Genomic DNA, 23,939 nt, shown 5'->3' on the forward strand with positions numbered 1-23,939 from the left:
GTTTAACTATAGCGTATACGAAAGCACATAATCAAAATATATAGCATACATATGACAGTAGAATCTCCTCCACCCATACCATCCCAAGAAAGATACTTTGATCTATTTAATATTAGCGTGAGCGGTAAGTCCTGAATTACAAATACTGTTAAAAAATATTTTTTTGGTTTTCAAAAAAAAAAGAATGACCTTGTAAAATCATTATTATTTTTCCATGTTTTATTTCAGTTTCTGTCCCATCGTCGTCTACAAAAAATGTTCCAAGAGTGGGAGAAATTTTTCTCATTGCTTTTGGCCCAGAAAACGCAAAAAACTAGTCGGTTCTTTTTTGTGCACAATGTCAGATGCCTTCCATCACCTACTGGTAAGTAACAGTACATTAAACTAGCTTTGGCCCGCGTGGACTAATGACTTCCAGCAGAATTTGGGTTTTTCACCTTTTTCATGGTCTGTAGATTACATAATGTGTAAACAAACGTTTCAAAAATCAAATTGTCTATTTCTGTAGTGGGCACCAATGTCTAGGCTCATATATCACTAATAAAAATACACTGTCTGTAAAATTGCCAACTATCTGACTCAATGTTCCATGAGATACAGAAGAAATCCAAAATACCTGTGTTAAAGCTCACATGCTTCACTGGTAAAACCTACATACCAAGTATCAAATGAATCCATTAAGAAATAATAAAAAAAGCAATTTACGAGGGTGCATTGTTTTTCATCCCTTCAGGGGAGAATCTAATAATCTCTGTTATTGGTAGCCTACTCCTCCCAACAAACTCACTAACTATTTCAGCTCTACGAACAGAAGTTTCGGCTGTGCGTTACCTGTCAGTCAGTCACTCAGTAACATCTCTGTCTCTTCCTTTATGTTCTTCAAGAATTAAGTAGTTAGAGTATCAATCGTTGATCGCTAGATAAGATCTTCCACTGCATAATCCTAACTGATTTTGGCCATAATGGGTGCCGGCTAGATTTATTTTTAATTTAACGTTGTTTATGAAAGATTACAATGCACTGCCATGCACCGACAAAATAACGCGGATCACGTAGCACGGCGTTTTCGGTTAAGTCAGTAAGAGTGACACTGCCCGTTCTCTCCCCCCAGGCATGCATAATTTGTCATAACCCACTTGAACTGTTGTCCACTAAGGCAACTTTTGATTCCTTTCTTTGCCATTCAATATATTCTCTATCTCTTCATGACAGGTAACAGACACGCATTCTACAGTGTGTCGCTGCAAGCTACTTTTACCGAAAAGATGATGTTATTGAGACCAGGAGAAGTGATGAAAGCCTTGAATCTAGCTTACATTAACAAAGAACTGATGTTATTCGAGGCAATGGCTTATCTGGCTGAGTCACCTCTCAGTGAGGCCATACTTAAACCGGAACCGCACCATTTTATAACTGTTCAACAAAATCATTTACTCAATTTTCAATCACAGGTTTGTATTTACCAGAAAACATGCATTGATCGATCATACTTTGATGGACAATGAATTTATTTTTTATCAACCATATTTTTTCTGTTGCAGTGGACAATGGCTCTGAACCCTAGTCAGCTGATTGCAGTAAGTTCGTCTGTGTGCGCTGCCTTGAGTGATAGGCCTTCCATACAAATGGTTCAGGGGCCACCTGGCACCGGTAAGTATTACATTTATATATTTAATCTTGTGGTTTTAGAGCTCGGTTGTATATGACCATGCTCTTGGTGTCTATACACCGTGATTTTTTTGTCGTCTTTCAAGAGCAGCCCAATTCATGGGTACAAAAACTTCCATTCCGCGGCGGTATAAATTGAGCCTTACCAGTTTTCTTCTCCATTACGGTTCAAAACGCAGCTTCAAATTTATGCGGAGACAGTAATAATAATATGCTTGTCTACCAAAAATACACAGAGCCGTTTACACGGCTCGCTTTGGACAGCAACTGTAAAATAAAATAATATATGACGTAAAAAGCTTGACTGGCACCATTTTTAAAACTTTATTATTTATTTATTTTCCATTCGAGGGTAGTCTCAACACTAGTCGACGCTTTAAGGCGTCGTTGGCGGCGTGGGTGTAACTTTATAAGTAAATTTGATGAGTTAATGTTTAGTTTTACGTGTCCGATTATACTATAGCTCAATGTTTTAATGCATAATATAGTTGTCGGAGTCAATATGAAGAGTTTTAAATGTTCCTGATTCAGAAAATTAACATTAGCTAAGTTTTGTTCGTCATTAAAAGTTGAAATGCGATGGACGCTTTAAGACGTCATTGGCGTCTCGATCAAGTTATTGAATGACGCTTTAAAGCGTCCTTGGCGGTCAAAGGGTCAATTAAACAATGCAGACGATATCAGCGTGACACTCAGGCTCATATTAATGCAAATCTCATAGATCGTGATAAAATGACTACGAAATTCGTTTCCCGGAAATATTATCGTCCGTATGCATACGTAACATATCTTGCAATGACTAATGCACTCATAGTAAGGTAACAACCAAATCAATTAAAATTAGGGATTGTTTTTCTTTTCATAAACAAAAAACGTCAATTACAGGTCTATAGGATAATATTTTGTGTTACAGGAAAGTCCAGTGTAATATGCGCCATCGTCATGTCTTACTTTTACAATGCGCAAGGCAAAAACAACAAAACAGAGGGAAAATACTCATTTGTGCTACTAGTAACGCCGCTGTAGATGGACTCGTCATTAGATTGTTGAACATGAGGCAGAGCTTACCAAAACGTAAGAATATTGTTTTATGGTAACAATGTACTTCAAGGTGTACTTGATAAATATGTCTCATGGAAAATGTTTTCATAAATGTAAGCATATTGTGTGTTTTGGTCGCAGAGGAAAGGTTCCGAATGGTGCGCGTGGGCCGCGCAGAGGCGATGCACCCTAAAGCTTGCGACATTAGCTCTCAGCAGCTGGCCACGCGAGAACTGGCCAGGATACATGCTGAGCAGCCCGCAGCACCCGCTGGACTCGAAGAAGAGGTAATTGTATCCTGAATAGACTAGATATATAAGAAAATGTCCATATTTAAGTCATATGCATATAGGATATGTTTTTTAAGAAATATCTCATTATTGTAATACTTTTCAGATTCAACATATAGAAGCTAAAATAAACATGTGGAAGACGGCAGCCCAAGACGCTAAGGACCCCGCCCGTGTAAGCTACTGTCAGAAACGCGTCTCTGAGCTCCTGAACCGGATGTCACTGGTAAACAATTTGTTATCAATACAAATCTTTACTAATATATAAAGCTGAAGAGTTTTTTTGTTTGAACGCGCTAATCTCAGAAACTGCTAGTATAATATATTTTAAGCGACTTAAAAAGAGGTTCTTAGTTTGATTGTTTGTATGTATGTTTGTTTATTAATATTATAAGCTGAAGTTAGTTTTTGTTGGATATTTGAAAAAAAACAACTAACAAGCCCAGTTATTGAGGAAGGCTATAGAATATTATAACCACTATTATCATTAACTAATAACTATCAATATTTCACTCCTGATTTTTTTATTTTAAATGTATGTAGAATGTTATTTCCACCAAGAAGTAATTCAATATCGCTAAACAATGTTTAGCGGGTCAGCTAGTATCGTATCTTTTCTTTTCAAATATCCTTTTCGACACTACATTTCTCATTTATTGTACCGTAAATTGTTGTTTTCTCACAGCTACGATCAGGTTCCGGACGAAGTGGCAGCGAGATCAGACCAGAACAATTAATTCATGCCGAAAAACGCATTATAGAGGGCGCTGATATCGTTGTCACAACTCTATCAAGTGCACAAAACCACAAAATGAGGGGGTCAGTGTAATAACAGCTTGAACTATAACTATACATGATAATCTGATTCAAGTGTAGACTAAATTTTGTTTTATTGGTTTTAGATTGAAGCGTCGAATAGCCTTATGTCTTATAGACGAGGCTGGGCAGGTAATCGAACCGGAGACCCTTATACCACTCACTCTTGATGTGACCCGGTTAACGCTTATTGGTGACCCACAGCAATTACCTGGCTACATCTGTTCTCAGGTCAGTAGACAACCTATACGTTGTCCATTCGTTTATTTTCTTTTTGACAGTTCACGCCTCTGAAGTACGACATTACAGTAGAACAATATTTTTAAATAAGAGTAGATAGTTTCTTGACGGGTAACGCCCACTTAGAGTTTGGCATAACCTGTAACGAAAAGAATCAATTTTATATAATAATTGTGATGATATTTTTAGTCAGAATCATTTGAAATAAAAATATATTAAAATGCCAATGAAAACAGTTAAATGTATATAGCTATTATTAGGATCGTATGTATTTGCTACAAATTAATGAATATAATATGAGTAAAGGTATATGGTATGAGCCAGTTTATATTTCAATTGTTTTATTGGCTTGCGTTGGCATTTCGTTAATTTGCCGAGAGTGATAGGGCGAAATATCTATAAATGTTATTGATGGCTGTTCAAGTGATAATAACAATTCTCGAAACCATTTCTCATATACTTCGGAATTCATTTCCTTGTGCAATGCATGGAACAAAAAATAAAATACGAATAAAATAAGTATTAAATCGATTAAAACTTGTTCAGAAATAAAATCGTTTGTTATAAAAAATCGATTAGATAACGCATCAGGCCATCACTATTTGATTCAGTACTCGAGGTGTCAAAAATAAAAATAAACGAATGGAAACAGTATAATAACATATCAATATCTTTATTTTTTGTAACCAAACAGTCTTTTACATACAATGTTGATTCTATAATAACTACATAGCTAAACACAAACCCATACGTACTATGTCGCAAGAACTCAAAATGTTTTCACATATTGAAGTTTAGCCTAATACACATGATTGTCACTGTCGTTAAAAAAATGTAAGTTATGTATGTCAGTATGTACGTGACATTGAATTTGCTTAAAAAAGAAGACAGTTTGGCTACCGTTCTATAGTACTTATACATCAATGACTGGAAGAATTCGTTTTATCAGTAACCCCACATGTACCGACTATTCTGATAGATAAATAAATGTTTTCAGCGAGCAAAAAAGCATGGACTCAGCGAAAGTCTGTTTTCTCGCCTAACGTCTTGCACGGAGCATTGGCCGTCTGGTGGCCCAGTAGTATTACTCAACCAACAGTACCGCATGCAACCCGACATTGCGGATTATCCTAGCAGAGCCTTCTATGGCGGGAAAATAAACACTGTTGCTCCGCGGAGACCGGATCTGCCGATACCTACGTACAACATTATTAGCATACCAAGCGGTGATAAAGGGCAAGGTACGCACAGTCATATGAAATATTTAATACCAGTTTTCCAAATTTTTTCAAAATTGTTTCTAGTCCATAAATATTGCATAAATTAATTCATAGGAATTAGCATACATACATATTAATTTATAGACATTAATATGTATAATTTATAGTAATAACAATCAAGTTACTTTTAATTACCCTTTTTGCTGACATTTTATTCAATTGTATTCGCTGAGATCATGACAATCTCTCAACAGGTTCATCTGGGGCTAACGAGATGGAAGCATGGGGCGTGACTAGGCTGGTGATAGCTCTGGCAAATATAGTGCGGCCACTGAATCTAACTCTAGCGGTTATAACGCCATACAACGCTCACAAAGAGCTTATTAGGAAAAATTTAAAAACATTACTACCGTAAGTTCCGTAAACGTCATATTATTATGTTAATCCATACTTTTATTCCATTGCATTGACGTTTGACAAATGCAATACATTATACTGTCTTTGCAGGGGCGACCACCAGGCGGAGGTGAACACTGTGGACAGCTTCCAAGGCCAAGAGCGTGACGTGGTGGGTGGTGTCGCTGGCGCGCAGTCACGGCGTCGGCTTCCTCACTGACGCCGGCCGCATGAACGTCATGCTGACCCGAGCTAAAACATGCGTTATTTATCTGCCTTAATCCAAATGCCATGATGTACTAATATTGTATTATTATACCTTTCTATCAACTGAAACTGGCAACGGGAACATATTATTATTATTTATATATGTATATTAAATAAATATGTTCCCGACCCAGTTCTCGAAAATCGTCATGTCACATTGTACTGGGTCTATCATCACTGACAGGACTATTATTGTAGCCAATAAGCCTGATATAGTGGTGATAGATCGATCAGAAACGTCGAGCAATGATTGTTGATGTCACCATCCCCCATGACGAGAACTCGTGAAAGCGGAAAAAAAAGAACAAATGAAATATTTGGATTTAGCTCTCGAGGTGTTCGACTTGTTGGAGGTAGACTCGGCAATCATTGTCCCGATAGTCGTGAGTGTCAATGGCTTAATAGCCAAGAGCCTCGACAAACACCTTAAGGAGGCTCTCGTTGGGCGTCTGGGTCATGGGTTTGATTTAGAAAGCGGTTCTTCTTGACACAGGCGGCATCGTGAGGACTAGTGAGAAGGTTCCTCTCTCTGGAGCCCTGACCACCGGCAGCTTGGGCCCTGTTCCCATTGCCGATTGGACACCATTTTTTATATTTTTAAATATACGAGGTGTGTTCAAAAAGTAAGGTGACTTTTCAAAATTTCGCGGGCAAATACTACGTACTTTTTATTATCGATTTTTTGTTTCGTTATGCTAGTACACTCTTCCCGAACATCTGTACCAATTTTCAAGTAATATTGCATTTTCCGTTTGGTTGTGAGAGGTGTAAAAGTTATAGGTAAGTGTTTTGCTCGGCGATTTCTTGCTTTCGAAAAAATATCGATCAAAGCAATTGTTCCGAAACACTTGAAAAGTTGAAAATGGAATACGGTGAAATTGTTCTGAGTAAAAAAAATGCCAATGACGAGCCTCGCTCTAGACGCCCAAACACGTCAACAACTGATGAAAACGTTCAAGCAGTGAAGAAAATTATTTCGGAAAATCGTCGAAGCGCTATCAGAGAAGTTGCTGAGGTTGTTGGTATATCACTTGGCTCGTGCCATGAAATTTTACTAACGTTTTGGGCATGAGAAGTCTGTCAGCGAAGTTTGTTCCGAAATTGCTAAATTTTGACGAAAAGCCCCTGCTCCGTCTTTGCTTGTGTGAGATTTTTTTGGCCAAAAACAACATCAAAATAGTGCCTCAGCCACCATATTCACCAGATGTTCCCAAACTAAAGAGACCTATGAAAGGACGGAGGTTTGTAACGATTGAAGAGATAAAGACTGCATCGCTGGAAGAGCTCAAGGCTATACCGAAAAGTGCTTATGAGAAGTGCTTTAAGGATTGGAAAACCTGTTGGCATAAGTGTATTATATCTGAAGGGGATTACTTTAAAGGGTACAGCATAAATATTGATAAATTAATTAATATTTTTTCTTAAAAATGCAAAGTCACCTTACTTTTTTGAACACACTGTGTCTGTTGTTTTATGTATATATTTATATAAAAATATAATGAGTATGTTTATGTTTAAATAATAATACATGATAATATATTTTATTCAGAAAAATTGCCTATGGAGAACTCTCATAGAAGATGCTCAAAAAAGAAACATGTACAAGACACTGCCTAGCAAAATGTGTCAGCCTATTACTTCGGCACAAATAGCGAGTGACGAAATTCTGAAACATATAACAAATCAAAAAACAAATTACCACCCTCTCGTTAGACTAACTAGTATATAAGTACTATGCATACTATGACTGAATTGTATGAGCTTGGACAAATTAACTCTATTAAGGAAGAAAGTTGAAATACCCACAGAATACGTTTTCATTCTATGGTCAGCATAGACCTCATGCTGCATGGATTCATTCTTTTAAAATTATCATAAAATGAAGATTGGTAATCTGTTACTGCCAAATACTGATGCTATTCTCTGATTAATCTTATTATATTATAGTAGTTAGTTTTTCAACACATTACTAGTATACTCTATTCATATATTCTACCTAGTTGACGAGTCGTCTACCTGTATACGATACCGGCACGGATCTTGAGCGAGGACCTTCAACGTCGCAGTTTTTTTGGGTCCCTTTTGCGGTATGTAGTGAGGCGCGGGGCGGGCCAATCCGGATTGGCGTTTTTTATTTTGTCATAAGTGTACGATGTGCAAAACGATCCCCACTCTTCCGCCGAACGGTCAAGACCCGTGCCGATAACTATATGAGTCTACGAGAACTGGCAGACCGTAGGTATACATATTTTTTTTCAGGTCTTTTATAGGAACCTGACAGAGCATAGTTTTTTTGAGATGAGTTGTTTTTTTTACTTTTTGTTAAGTTTTTCATAATTATTCTGTAACTTCCTCATTCCAGTGTTCATGTTTTATATGTTGAGGTTGAGTTTTTACCTTATTAGTCACTAAAGGATTATTTTTAAACGACCAGGCAAATTTTAGCAATACGAGCTTAAGAGCGAATAAAAAATTACATCCGTGTAACGCCGTGACAGGAGTTCAATTATTGAACTCCTCCAAAACATCTAGATTGATTCTTATGAAATATTTCAGTGCATATTGGGTAGGTCTGAGAATAGGACAACCTCGATTTTCATAGCCCTATAAAATTAATTTAAAAATGTTCTAAATAGCCTAATAGACACACTAACAGGACGATGGTCCCTAAACCTACCTAGTTCCGTATTCATTCTAGCCTTTTTAGAGGGGTAAAAACTGTCTGGTCGTTAAAAGTAACCCTGAATTAGGATAAGTTACCGCTAGCTTGTCTTAGCTCAGCAGCATAAGTTTTAAAAACTGTTAATTGCAATTAATGCTTAATTTACTCCCAATACGCTTTTGCTGTACGTATAAGTATAATTTATACATTGTTTAGTACTTTACATCTGTTAGAGGGAACGGACTTAGTATGTGATTACCATTTTGACTAATATAAATGTCTCGTTACGAGTACTGCATGTATTGTCATATCCTCTTACTAGTGTTGTAGTTTTATGTACATAATAAGCATAAGCCAATAAAATAATGTTGTATTGATATTCTTTTTATTTATTCCATCATTGGGATTTCAAAATAATTTGCCTACTGAATTGTTTTTAAAACGTTTTTTTATCTCTTGTTAAGATTTAAAGTGATATCTATGAAAATATATAGCCCTCGGCATTCTACCTTGTGTGCAATTTTTATTTTTATTAGCTTACCGTCCGCGCGGATGTCGGTCTTCGCGTGGATGGTTTATTTCTCCATTTTGAGTAGCTCTGACAATGACATCTTATTGATATCTATTGGACCCAATTACGGATAGGCCTATAATAATTAAGGAGCTCCCTCTATTGAGCTCGCGTTCTGTAGTATTTTTTTGAAAATGAAATGGTCGCACTGAAAAGCACGGTTTAAAATTACTTGCATACAATATTAATTCCAATAAGAATTACAGTTCGCGGTTCTACAGAACAACGTCTATGGATATAACTGAAAAATTAGCAGGGAGTGCTATTTATTTTTTCAATATTTTCATTGTACAGAATTGACCCTTCTACAAATGTGTAACTTAAAAAAAAAGAAATATTTTGCACTTTAATATAAAACTAAACTAAAAATATTAAAAGTTTTAAATAAGATTTTAATATTTAATAACTTTGAAGACCCCATTTCACACTCGCACTCAAGCTCGTCACTAGCTGGCACTTGTTTTAAATATTATGGGTAACACACGGAACATGTTGTAATAATAAGGGGTCATTAAATAAAACATACTCAGTACTGTGATATTTTTGTTTCTCACTTTTATATTGCGCCGAAAGTTATTTCACTTGCTTTTTAGAGAACTCATAAGTCTTCATCAAAATGTTTTATAGGGCATTTTGTAACAGTTCTTAACTTTCAATTTAGTAAAGCAGCCATTTTATAATGTTTATGAACCACTATTGTTCCAATAATAAGAAGAGATTTAGCTATACAGACAAATGGCAAGATCTCTTCTTTAAAATGGAACAATCTCGTAACACTTTACAAAAGGGCCCCCTTTGTATCACAACCGCGACTTCATTTGAAGAAACTTTATTCTCCCTTCATGGTAATATACATAATTTATTTAATTACTGTTTATTTTGAACGCAACAAGCGTATTTAATGGTCACTATTGAAAATTAAAGTATACTAAAAATATGCTAACGAGATGGTCTCATTCAGTTTAACAACTTTACTATTTAACAAACATGTGACGGTGTTTACATTTTATTGCTTTACTTTTTTATAACGGAAGCTTACTTGGAGGTCATATTCTCTAAATACACAGAATAGTTTAAATCGTCAAATAAAATTCCACTCTTGTACTACAATCACACAGACTTAACACTATCACCAATACAATTTTCAGGTAACACATAGTCAAATGTACGATAATGACAGTGAACAGTACAAGAAAGGCTCAAGTAACTTTAGTCTATCCAATAAAACAATTAAGCATTATTTTGTAAATAAAACTAAATAATTACATTTATCTTCTGAACTAAGCAACATCCTCGAATAAGACGGGTTCAGCCTAATATAATCATCATCAAAAATCTTATATTTTGTACACAATTATAAGCAAAATACAATATCTTTGTAATGACTACAACTATATACTACAGAATATAACGAAGAAGAGATAAAGGTACTTAATCAAAGGACATCGTAAGGAAGTATGTGAATAATAATGAGTACCTATTTCTTCACTAGGGAAAAATAATTACATATTTAAAAGGTAACAGTAACTAAAACAAAAACATAATTACTTTCAGTCATATTACAGATACTGCTGCGGGGTCAACAAAAAAAAGTAATAACAACATGAGCAGTGTTTAACAAACTCATTTTATATCAGCTGCCCCCGTCTCTATTTGTCTAAATATATTCCATAAAATTCAAAATTTACAATGTATATTAAATTATAGATACATAGGTATAAAATAGCGTATATAATAGCTAGCGGGCTCCCTGTTACCATCGGCGTTGAACTACTCAAAACCATGTGGGGCATGAATGTAGACAACAATGTTCAATAAATAAAATGCTTCAATAGTAACAGTCCCCGTCCATCGCTTTTCCTTAGTATAACAAAAACACTGCTTTGTAGACTTAAGGATTTGCGCAAACTTTTGCTCTTAGGTCAATGTGTACGTAGATTACTTATCGCATGGAAAAAATCTATACTTTATAAGGCTTGTAGATATAAATAAGCTTAGTCCTTACTATATTACTTTTGCGCCAATTTATAATAACATTATCCTTAATTCAATGGAACCTAATATTTTTTTAATATAAACTATTTGCACAAATATTCCCTCCGATTCGGTAGAAAATATGCCACGCTATGTTAGTAATTCTTAAATCACAACATCCAAAATTTGGCTACAATTACTATAGATAATAAACGTCTCACGAGGGCACTATGCGCATTCACGGGTAAAGGCTGGCAGTAATTAATGTTACTCTTCATTATTTTATATTTCGCTACAAAAATAATAATACTAACATGTAATTGCTCGGTTTGGACTGTATGGCCGGTAGCAGAACAATAACTTCAAAAATGACGTAATTTTATCTATTTTTCGTATCTATGAATGCTTATTTTAACTATGAGTTTTAAGTCCATATGTTATCTATTTACACAAACGAGTGAACACCAGACAACCGCGGGTCAATGATGTCTTGGATAGTGGTGACCATTACTGTACCTGAAACAAATTATATTTGTGACTTCATTGATACAATCAAGTACCTACTAGTTAGTTCAAAGATTAATATTACAAATAGATTAGACAATATTTTAGATTGCTAATTTACCTGTTAAATCTTTTGTACTTGTTGTTGTGGTGTTTATTAAAGTGATGGGAAGAGCGTCGTTCACTTCGATATTTGTAATTTCCATTCCAATGCGGTTTGTTTTGCTTTTCCTGTTAACAAACAATACATAATGAAGGTTCACCATTATTATTAATTCTAGACTTAGTTTGAGCTTTAGGGAATTAAAAAGTTAAACAAGGAGTCATATAACACAAACATGGATGAAATTAATAAACAACCGATTTATTTTAGTATTATGTTAAAAAACATATTAGCGATTTTTTTTTAATCTTGGTGCTTTTGTCTAAAAACTTAGTTTAAAAATAATTTGTGGCAAAAATGTGAGTTTAATTTCAGTTAATACTATATCTATATTCAATTATATTTTGTTTACCTGAAAGGGATTGTATCCATTCCTACTATTATTAAAACGGTTGTAATTATGAAACTTTTTCACTTTCTTATTACGCCCTCGATCCATCTCATCTGTAGCTTCTGAGGCCCGTTTGCGCTCTTCTCGCCGCTCATCGAACACCTGTATGACCGGTTTAAAACATTAAAGTATCTAAAAAACTCAGTACATTTTTGTACTTTTTGTGGTATGCTTATCTTCTGAATCCAATACTTTGGTTACGAGTTACTGATCTATAAGAATGGCTGACCTGTCGCGAGAGAGCACTGTGGCTGCCATTCCAGGAAGAGACAGGAGCTCCATAGCCGCGGTGCGAGGCCGTCTGCAAGTGGCGCAGGGTCTCCAGGGGCGCGGCGGGGGGCGCGGGCGGGGGCGCGGCGGCCGGCTCGCAGGGCGCGGTGGGGGGCGCGGCAGGGGGCGCGGCGGGGGGCGCGGCGTCGGGAGCGGGCGCGGGCGACGCCGGCGCTGCGCCCGCGGACCCCGCGCCCGCCCCGCTGCGGTCGCTCAGTGGCGACATGCTACTGACGCTCGTGTTCGGACTCTGTTCGTTCTCCGCCCGACGCTCCTCCTTCTCTTTTACCCTTCAAATGTAGATTACTGTTAGTTATTCCATAGAATTGACATGAAATGAGCATTATGAGAAATTTAAATAGGAATTACCAAAAATGTTTAGGCAGTGTAATTTGTTGACTTACTTTTTGTTGGTCACTCCATTGAGACTCGGGCTGAGCAGGGGGCCGCTCTTCTCGCTGGACACGGTCCAGGCGTGGTGCATGCTCTTGGTGGTGACGACGAGTGCTCGCGGCGATTCACAGCGGCTAGGTTTAGGCCGGCTTTTAACCCCGTCTTCGCTCAATCTTTCATTTCTTTCATCGCCACTTGATTCAGAATCGTATGGAACTAACCGTGAACCCATGCAGCCATTCCGCGGTGATAGTCCAGATGAATCACTTCTGTTCATTTGCTCTTCCAACTTCTCTAATGGAGACTTAGGTGTTTTCACAAGTTTGCTTGTGGAAGCAGTTTTTTCGATCCCTTTTGAATTACTAATGACTAATCTGAGATCTGAGTCGCTCTTTGGCAGTTTAGGTTTTGATTGGATTTCATCGCCGTTTTGGCGCTTAATTACCAAAGTTGGTTTTTTATCTTCTTCTAGTTTAATGCCTACTTTATCGACGCCATTTAAAATTTTTGGAGGTTGAACTAATTTCTCCACTTCACCATTTTGTTTTACCACCCAAGGTTCAGAATTAAAACTGCTTGACTCAGTTGCCTTGCCTAATGTGCTGTTTAAAATAATAGGTTTCACATCAGGCTTCGCAATTTCTACTGCAGTGCTGTTTAGGAGAACCGGCTTTCTTTCTTCACTTCTGTAGAAAGTTTGTTTTAAGGGACTCTTGTCTCTATTTAGTATGTTATCTGGGAGCTGTGGTCCATAAACAACACTTGAGGTAGATGCGGCGGAAGTAGAAGTTTCTTCCATAGTATTATCTTTTTCAAAGAACATAATATATGCATTGGTGCCCAGCACAGCTGACAGTGGCAGTGGTCGCACACAGCTGTCATCAAATTGGTAGTAATTGCCATTTGGTGCCTGACCTATTGCAGTGTAATGACCACAATTCTGTGATGGTCCCAGATGTGTGACTAAACTGACTAATTTATAAGACTGCAACAAGAAATTGCTCATTTAGTTCCCAATCTTCTATGATTAGATTAGGTAATTACAAAAATTAAACAATCTTGGTGTCTCTTTTTTTATAAACACCTAATAATTGACAAATAAACAAATGGTATACATATATCAGAGATATATTTGGTTTGTTGCCAAGGACTCTAATCAGATTAAATTAAAATAATTTCGATAAAAACTTACCAACTGTTGATGATTTTTGTTGTACATGTATTTGTTAAGAGTGATCTTTTTCCTAAATTGTACATGTTTTGAGAGTTTCCCTCCAGCTAATGAAAACCGTTTCAGAGCTATGCAAAGAACCATAGGCGCTCGTTCCACAATTAAATCTGTGTGTAACTTTCAGTTCGCACGCAATTTGGTTCAACAATGTTCTTTGTATGGGGTCAAAGTGTTCGAGCTGGTGACGTCATCGATTCCTGCGCAGACGCCGCCGACGCAAACGCGGCGGCCGACGCTCCAGGCGCCACATTTGCAGCGCACATGATACACGGCCGATGTACTTGAAATCGATGTTTGAAATAAATCACTCCTTTGTGTTATCAGCGTGAGCCGCGAGCTGGTCACTCTCAAGTGCTTTAATGCAATTGCTGTAAGGCGGTAGTGTTTATATTCAAAGTCTGATTAAGTTATTTATAAGCTCTCCTTGCTTTCAAACCACAATACGTAACATAAACATTAAATAAATAAGCTCTCACCTACGGCTGTAATCTCGTCACACAAAGGTGTTATTAAATTACTTCCGCTTCAAAAAATCTCTTATTACATGGTTCTTCGCCGCGTAGAGATACAAGTTAACAAAGCTGCATCTCTCAGCTTTCATAAGTGCTGTAGTCTGCCACGTGCGAGTGTACGCACCTGCTCTAAATTGCAACAAGGCGCGCAGCCGGCGTCGGCGGTGCCGCAGCGCGCACCCGTGCCCGAACTCTACAAAAAACGCATCCTCACAAAAGCTGAACGGTAGCGCAGGAACAGATTGTCTCGAATCTGACAATACACCTATTACACACATCCCATTAAATAACAGAATCAAATTTCATTGAACAGCTGAACTTAACTCATTGTTCATTCAAAGAGATATCTCACTTGACCATTAAAGCCCATATCCAAGATAGTTTATCGACGGACCGTATCTAGAATCAAAAGTCGCTGCAGTAATATACATATAAGATAGGTAAGCTCTTCAAGCGCTATTGTAAATAACAACGAAGTATCGGTAGGTATATCTGGCCGATACAATGTAGTACTCTGTATCTAGTTCAAAATGTATGTAAAAATGTATAACAATGGATGTGTGGTGAACTAAAGTGGTCCCTAATTCTCGGAAATGTATTCATCACAGAGTAATTCGCTATATCCCTGCGGTAATTGCGCGGGGTGGCCCCCCGCGGCCCGCGCCCGTCCGGTGTGCGGCCCCTGCACACCGAACGAGGTAGCAAGAACCCTCCAGGCCAAACAAAACAACATTAATATTACACTGCCATTTGTTTTTAAAGCCGGTATCTGTAATAATGCCGCATTGCTGATAGGTATGGCTGTTCCTGTTATGTCATGATTGCAGTTTTTATTTCCTGTTCCAAACTTGTAACAACAACCGTTTTTTTGTAACCTCTTTTGGGGTTTGAGTTATTTCTTCCGACGAACGTGTAGTGATCTAACTATACACGGGTTAGAAAAGTAAAAAAATCTACTTGGGGTAGATCCTTTTTAATCCTCATAACTATGCAGACGTCCCAAGCAAGCTTTTTAAATAATGAGGGGTCTAGTCGTTGATCAATGCAGTCAGGTTGGTGGATGGTCCTTATTCCCTGAATTAGATTAGAAACATAAATCTCCGATTTATGATAAGATAGGTTTAATGTCCAAAATATTAAAATGCTTATTGTTTAAAATGCGTGCCGCCGAACATCTGACCGGCCGACAAGTGATTGAAGCTGCCGTACTCCATGGAAGAAAACAAAGGGCTCAGTGTCAGAATGATAAATCAACCAAACGCCCTGCCCTTTGGATATTTAACTCCATTGTTTTTAATGAATAACTACTGCGTGTACGTCGATAACACCAGAGTTCACTAATTTACTGTATTCTTCATTGTTAGAAACCAATCCTCATAGATATGAATGCAACATGATTTAAGACAGGTTAAACGAGCTTGTTGTTACTGTTACATTAGATATAAATGCGCATACCTCATTAAGCCTTAACTGTTATAGAAGATTATAAACAAGAAATATTGCATTGATGGAATGCTTAGATTCGGTGCACAAAAGGGACCATGACTGTTGGTTTAAACAGGAATGGATAGACGGATAACTAGCGTCGGTAGTTCGGTAGATAGAGAATGTTAAAGAAGGTTCTTTTAAAGCGGTTTAATGTTAAAGTAGAGCTCCTGATAACGGAGTTATAGCCCTATTAAGTATTACAACGATGCTCCAATTTCACGGTTATCTGGTTACTCTAAACAGAACTTTCGTAAGCTGCGCACATACAAACACTCTTGTTGAATTAAACTCGATGTAGGTATCTCTCGGCGAATGGACGAAACCTTCCAACTCTTGCATGTTTCATATCGCCGGCTAATATTAATATTATTTGGGCAGGGAGCCATCTGTTAGAACGAGCGGTGCTTTCTCAAGGCCTCCGTACGTGACATCCGTTTAATATCGAGGCGTTATAAGCTATACAAAATTGTCTCACGCGTGGAGTTACTCGCCGCGACCCGGCACTTGGCATCGGCCAACACTGTCTCCGCCATTAACATACTGTTTCTGGTTACTTGCTTATGTACATTAATTCCAACTTCGTGAACAGCATACAGTATACGCATTATCGATTAGAAACTCATTAAATTGTAAACCGGAAAGTGACGTCATCGAATGTCAATAGCAGACATAAATCAACCGATTCGAAATGTGTTAATTAAAGCGGACGCCGCCGTTTATAAATATAAAGATGATAGTTCTGTTTTGTAGAGCAATATCTGTGTAACAAGCTAATTGCTAATAAATACAAGTATTAATAACAATAATTACAGACAATTAGTTTCCCAAGGGGTGCATTTGATATCTTCACGATTACTTACACTTGCAAGGCTGCCCTGCAAGTCAATGTAGAGCTGATACGTTTGATAGCAATTAGTAGGAGCTTTACTGAAATTGGGCTATCGATGACGTAATATCACATCTGGCATGAAGAAATAATAAAATCTGCCACAAGCATATATTGCTTTGTGAGAAAATATCACAGATTCTAGCTTACAAAACACCGTATTGAAACATTCCTTCAAAGCGTATTGTGTATTATACTTTCCGTTTTCTAACTATCTTCCCGAAAAAAATCATATTAATACTCGGTCGTAAAAAAATAACTAATAACTAATACATACGAAAACAACTCAGTTGTAAAGTTTCGTTCAGTCAATGTAGAGCAAAGATTCAGTTTATATTTATCGATTACAAGAGTGTCTATATATACTTATGTTAATATCATTAGAGTGCAACCTTTATTTTTATAACCTAGTGTATGCCTTATCTTTATTGTTTAGTTATTGGTGCGCGTGTTCTGCTGCGTTCAATGCTGATAAAAAAGTAATAAATAACACAACATGTTTTCATACGGCGAAGGAAATTTATACCGAGTATTCGATTTCAAGGAGACACGTCGTAGGTTAGAATCGGTTTTAACAATAGCCGCCCGCTGCTCGGTCACTGACTTTAATTAATTACGAGTACCAATTAAAGTAGGACGGACCCTTTGTAACATTTATACGCCGCGTTACGGCTAAAATTCCTTTTCATTGTTGTAATTTACGCTGTTATGTAATACATTTTTTATTTGCTGTTAACCTAAAAAATCTTCTAAATAAATCAATTTCAAATTGAATTCAGTACAATAAATGAAGGAGAAATAAACATTGCATTTTAGATTCTTATTGGTTTCGTTGTCGTTCATTAGTATGCAAAGTACACATGTAAAATGCCATTGTTACTTTAATTCAATGTAACAACCGCAAATTAATTGGCATTGTTATATAAATCACTGTCAACTGTTGTCCTTGTTTGTGTAATCAATACTCAAATCGGATTTCATTATTATTTAGCGTTGAATTTAACCCAAAAAGTACTAAAGCGCAGTCTGTTCTCTTACGTCACACCTAATCACAAGTACACTATAATTTCGACAAATAAGTAAGAAGCAGAGTGGCGCAGTGGAAGCGTGCTGGGCCCATAACCCAGAGGTCCGTGGATCGAAACCACGCTCTGCTAGTATCATTTTTGCTTTTTATTTCAATTTCTCTTGAAAATTAACTAAAGATTACCGTATAATCTTTCACTTAAATGTATAATACCGATAATTAACTAAAGCATAAGCTCGCGTGACTGGATGACCCTCCGCTATTTAAACTTATCGCATGAGGCAACCGGTTATAAACTAATATTGTCTTCTTCACCCTCGTGAGTGATGATGATGACCGGCCACTCCCTAGCTTCACGGTTATTACAAGGGACGGACCCTCACCTACCGAGGGGTGGTGCATTACCGCTCACGGCGAAGGTAGAGCCGCTGTTATGTAACTTTTCATCGTTTACGATTGACTTAAAATTAAACAATAGTTATAACGATATTGATAAACTATTGAACCTGCTTTATCGGTGCAGCGTTCCAAAGCCAATAATATAGTTGTCGATAGCTGTTGCAATATCGTGCGTCCAACGATTCTGGGTGGTTCAATATTATTACATTTTCATAAACAACTTATCTGGGCACAAATTTGCCGATGATTTAATGTGATAATTTTCCTAATTATCGTAGCTCGCAATAACATGCAATTTTGGGGCTATTTTTAGAGAAACGCGTCGATATGGTGTTAAGCGGAAAATGTTTTAATTACTTTATGTAAAAGCAGAAACCTATTATGATATAAAAATTTAAATAATAAATTAATTTTCATTGCTAACTATCCACACAATTTATTATTACTTGGTTATATTTAAACGTCAATAAAATAATAGAAATAACAGTGAGTTACAAATGTAGCGCATAGCCTCGTAATCTAGAAAACCTTACCTATTAGAACCAGTGTTAAAACATTTATCTGTATTTTTCCAATAGTATATTAAATGAGATAACGTGTATAAACGTAATAAATTATCATTAGTATTTTATTTCAAGCATTGTTTTTAATGCAGTGAATAGTTTAGGAGTATTTGAATGGTGTTTTTATAGCTTCATTAATTCTTCACGGTTTACGGTTTTAACGGTTAAATGGGTTTTGATGTCTAAATGTTTCCTAATATAAACTGATTCTACGGAGGGATAAAAAAAGTATCACTTTCTATTCTTTGGGAGTCGATTTCATGAGATGAGGAGCTTGGTTTTATTATTTTTAAAGTGTCAGTTATGTTGCTTTATTGTTACTGTAAATATATTAAGAATTCAAAGTAAGCCCTACAACTTCCTAAAAGATATTAAGTCTTTTTTCTGAATAAAAAAAAACATTATATGTATAAGCAAAATACAATTTTTTTTAGGTTCTTTTAGAATATTTTGCACATATCTCTAAAAATCTCTATTTTGATAATACCTAAATCTTACTGAGCACTGTTTCCATTTGGAAGGGTAAAACTTTTTACTCTTCTTACTTTTCAAATAACTTAGATTCGAACAAAACTGACTATTATTTAAGGTAACTACGCTTTATAGAAACCAGATTATTTTTGAAGAACTCTTACGAAGCTCATTATAATTAAATTTGTAAATTGTAACATTAGCATATCGAAAAGAAATCTCGTATGTGGGTAACGTGAAGTTCGAGATGCTGCCGTTACATGATTGATTGTCAAACACTTCCACTTGAAGTGTTAAGGAGAAAGTCTAGATCATGCTCACACTTATGAAAGCACCTACGTAATACCAAACGTTGCTACAAGTACGAGTGACCGCTCGAGCTCGTCTGAATACCTCGGTGTGGATGTGACGTGTGTGGGTACGGGCACTCGGGCACTACGGGCTCAGAGGGGTCTACAAACGGGCCATTAATGTAATTTGATTATGCAGTAGAACCAATACGAGTCTGCGGTTATACCGCATGATTTTAGATGGAATGTTCTCTCGGCTACTCTTGATCAGCGAGCGTTGCAGCCGCGATTTCGTAAGCTTCATAATTTCTTTATTTATAACCATCGATACTCTGCCGTTCTCAAACATTTATACAGTTATTTAAAGTAAAATTATTGTACTTTGTTGCGTTGCCCGCATGTTCCCTATACCTACGTAGCGCCACTTATTTATACGCGAGCATGGAATTGCCAAACCAACTAAATTATGTTATACATATGCGATATTAGTTCGGTAAAGGAAATTGGTAATTTCTGAGTAACTCGCACGGATTCCGGGAGACCACCCGTTGTGTGGGTAATGGAGGAAAGGCGTACAACAGATATTTGTGTCGGCGAGCGTATAGTACGGATCGCCGCCGGGTCGAGCTCTATACGCAATCCGGCTATGACATCCAATATAACATGCTGTATCATTCCCTCGTCTAATTCAATCTCCAAAAAAAAATTCTATTTGCCCAAGTAAACGTTATATTATTACTAGCCCGTAGATTTAGAGACCACATATTTCTAATCTTTAAAGTACAAAACTTAATCTTAATTCTATTCGTCTTCGTTAAAACGTACTTATCACAAGGGCTTCATTAAATTAAATCTTCTGATACGGGTTAAGTAATAATAACTGTAGGTACATCATCATTCTATCATCGAACTCTATTATTGAGAGATAGAACATTCACGTTTTTTAAATTAGATTCTGTCGTAAAAATAAAAGAAATCAGTTTGTAAGACCTCCTGCTCAGCTAGCGTTTTATAGCAAATTTATTTCCCAAATAATATTCATTGTTTGTCCTGGAAATGAGCACGCAATGTGTGCCAGAGACTGGCTTGTGGCTTTGTTACACGGTGTTGAAACTGTGATATGACGTCATAAAGGTACAGTGATACACTTAACACTCAGTTGAACTTGCGCAACGCGTAAAATTAGGAAACTTTGAAAATTTATGAATCCCTGAAAAACGTGTCAGCTTGAACTCGCGCAAATTGACAAACCAAATACTCGTAAATTCACAAGCAGTCGAGATAACGCGCATGTTAAGTAGACTAAACAGTAAACGCAGTAGTTAGAGCCACCATTAAACAAAACCTTGTCAATGACGTCACCCAATTAGTTTCGCTACGGTCTTATATTGTCTGTAGACTCTGAAGATACAATCATACCTTTTTCAGAAAATATATCTACACGGATTACCTTTTTGTCTAATTACAAAATGGCGAGCTCTCTACAAGAACCAAAATGAAACGTTTAAAAGATGTGAGCTTTAACTGTAAGCAATTGACGTGATTGTGGTACTACTACCTAATGAAATGTTACTTCAACGTTCAAAGGCAATAACGATAATGCTACGCAGTGACAACTTAATTGCTGGGGCCCGTCAAAATACAGAGTGTAGGGTGACGCGAGTAATAACCCAACACCATGAAAACAAAACAAAATCACTCAGAGAAACAATCATAATAACAATCAAATGGTTTAATTTTACTGTATACCGAGCAATGTGAGTAACAATAGTTGTTCAACTGGTATTCTTCCTTTAATTTATACCTGATCCATGATATACATTGTTCTTAACAAAGGAATCAGCAATTTTGGATTCAATGCGCTTTCGGTAATTGTCTTGCTCAACATATTTGTGGCGGAGGACAAAAGGCCAGAAATACGTGAAAGTATTTGAGTTGGAACGATTATAATTTCGTTTCTTTTCATCTATTTTGATTAAAAAGACTGGTAAAGTTCGTAAAATGCGTTCACATTCCATTTTCATCCGGTAGTATTTTTTTTTTCTCAAAATTAATTTGCCATCAAGAGTCGGCGGATTTTGGAGTCGATTGGATTTATGTGGAAATAATAAGACCTCCCACGTAGTTAAACGGTCACACCGACTACAAACACGTCAGCTCCGTACCGATGCTGGTGCGGTCATTCGGGTTAACTGGTAACCACGGAACAACTTGTTTACCGTACAGCTCAGCCGTGGTTTATTCAATAAACACTCGTAAATAAATTATTTAAAATTTCATACAATGTCAATATATTAGCCCAGCGCTACAGTGGCAACATTAACCCACGGCTGTTATGATAGAAGCATTTCAATAAATTGCCTTTTGTAGTAGGAACTTAGGGTTGATTTGTCAGCCGCCTCTTGAATAATCTACCTTGTGAAATTTGTACTTCAGAAAAATAGTCAAGGGTTATATTTGCGCGTTGCATTGTGTTCAAGCTTAAACACCCATAAATCACGTTCCCTGCACTCGAAGTTATGAGGAGAGCGGTGGCCAGGTGGTCCCAACTATTTTTAAACTGCGTTTATGTACCAATAAGGGAATAAATATATTTTACGAGTTCCTTTCATATTGGTTTTGATTCATAGTTAAGAGTTACTATTATTTTTTACTACCGGGTTCGTTAGCAAGTGACGCTGGGAGTATTGTACTGGGGATGTGGTGTGAAACCCTCTCGTAAATACTTGTAGTGTTAGTTCCCTGCGCTCGACGTCTGGTGACAGCTGTGAGCATATTCGCCAAGCGTAATGTTTTTTTGCGCAGACCTTGTTCTGAACACGTATTTGAATTTCAGCAACGAAATTTAATCTGACTAGAAATTCTACACCCCCTTCATACCTATTCGCTATTGTAATGACTTTGATATTCGTGACATGTTAAATACTTGCTGCGGAGACCGTAAACTACAGAAATTCCTAGCGTTCTCAAGTGTCATGTAACTTGTACATAATTTACTTAAGAGAATTTAATATTTCATGTTACGTAATACATTGAGACGTGTAGTTTAAATTCCTACATTTCATATTTAAAATAACTACATCATGCTCTAGTGATTTCCCAAGTAGGTTGGACCTACACGCTATGCAAAATGCGCCCGAAGCTAGCGGCAATTACCAGCGAGTGCTGCACTAATTGTGCGCAATGTATTACGCATTACCAATAATAAGGTTCGGTGCCGCTCCTGTGCTGTTCGTTAGAGGTATTCATTATGTACCTGCGAGCGTCCCGCGTCTCGGCCCGCGCCCCGCACCAAACTTCCGGTCAAGCGCTTTAGTTGGGCAGTACCATTGCACTTGCGTAACATCCGCTCGGAATTACGAACATAAACATGAAAACATTTTAAAAGCTCACACATACGTTGCGTTCTAATCGCAGAACGATACTACGAGTTTGGTCAATTGATCAGAGCTGGGGAATTTTTGTTAGACATTTATACATTTACAGAGTAGATCCGCCTGCCGGTTCGTACCCTGCATATGCGTAACAAACAATAACCTATCCTAATATGCAATAAGCCCGTGCGCAATGTTCCGGGAAGTCCTATATAAGTAACAGCACGTACAATAACGTAACCAGCGACTAAATAAATAATAAAAACTGTAAAACACCGAAGAGCTGGCATGGTGTAACTTTGCACAGATGTTACATTATTAAATAAGTCGATAACATTCAAACTAAACGAGAGATTGCAATGAATATTTCAATATGTTTTATATATTCATTGGTTGTTTGCGTACGTTCTCGAATACAGTATGGGTGTGATGACTAATCTGCGGGTACTTGATGCGCTGCTTAGCCAGACGACAGCGAGCCGGCGCCGCGGCGCGGCCTGGGCTCCGCGCACCGCACGGACAATGCCACAAAAGAGCTTTGTCTGTCACCAGACGTGAGAAGTAATCTTGTTCCATCGTTATGCGCAGGCGCTCTGATGGATCTTCGTCGCGCTCTGCCCAGGAATGTTCGTAAATCATCGCTTACAGGCACTTATAACCCTTCGCGGTGGAGTCATGTCTTCTGACACCGCCTGCCGCCTGTCACTATCGGTAATTTATAAGCTGATAAATGTGTAACAGTTACTTAAATAATAACAGTTATTGTTACCAGCTTTTGTTAAACAAAACTGTTACAGTACTTAATGATTTAAGTGTATTCTGGTCCAGTTTT

General features: G+C 37.2%; 2 protein-coding genes and 1 non-coding gene across 3 annotated transcripts; 2 read left to right on the forward strand and 1 right to left on the reverse strand.

Annotated features, from left to right (window-relative positions):
* Positions 1–8: 8 nt before the first annotated feature.
* LOC113507368 (helicase sen1-like) lies at positions 9–5,952 on the forward strand (the record flags this gene model as incomplete). Its single annotated transcript, XM_026890230.1, is given in 16 exon segments — positions 9–38; positions 40–124; positions 229–302; positions 304–364; positions 1,213–1,451; positions 1,542–1,650; positions 2,582–2,635; positions 2,638–2,742; positions 2,851–2,996; positions 3,106–3,225; positions 3,685–3,818; positions 3,902–4,046; positions 5,053–5,296; positions 5,530–5,686; positions 5,783–5,846; positions 5,848–5,952. Coding segments are annotated over 16 exon segments (1,872 nt in total), but the record flags the coding sequence as incomplete, so codon positions are not given.
* A 5,282-nt stretch (positions 5,953–11,234) lies between these two features.
* LOC113507367 (ubiquitin carboxyl-terminal hydrolase 36-like) lies at positions 11,235–14,204 on the reverse strand (the record flags this gene model as incomplete). Its single annotated transcript, XM_026890229.1, has 6 exons — positions 11,235–11,661; positions 11,771–11,880; positions 12,165–12,305; positions 12,433–12,763; positions 12,878–13,851; positions 14,059–14,204. Coding segments are annotated over 6 exons (1,739 nt in total), but the record flags the coding sequence as incomplete, so codon positions are not given.
* Positions 14,205–18,068: 3,864 nt separating this feature from the next.
* Trnam-cau lies at positions 18,069–18,140 on the forward strand. Its single transcript has one exon. It is a non-coding gene; the product is annotated as a tRNA-Met (tRNA).
* The last annotated feature ends 5,799 nt before the right edge of the window (positions 18,141–23,939 follow it).

Source organism: Trichoplusia ni, unplaced genomic scaffold, assembly GCF_003590095.1.
Source record: "Trichoplusia ni isolate ovarian cell line Hi5 unplaced genomic scaffold, tn1 tig00001849, whole genome shotgun sequence".
Taxonomy (NCBI): Eukaryota; Metazoa; Arthropoda; class Insecta; order Lepidoptera; family Noctuidae; genus Trichoplusia; species Trichoplusia ni.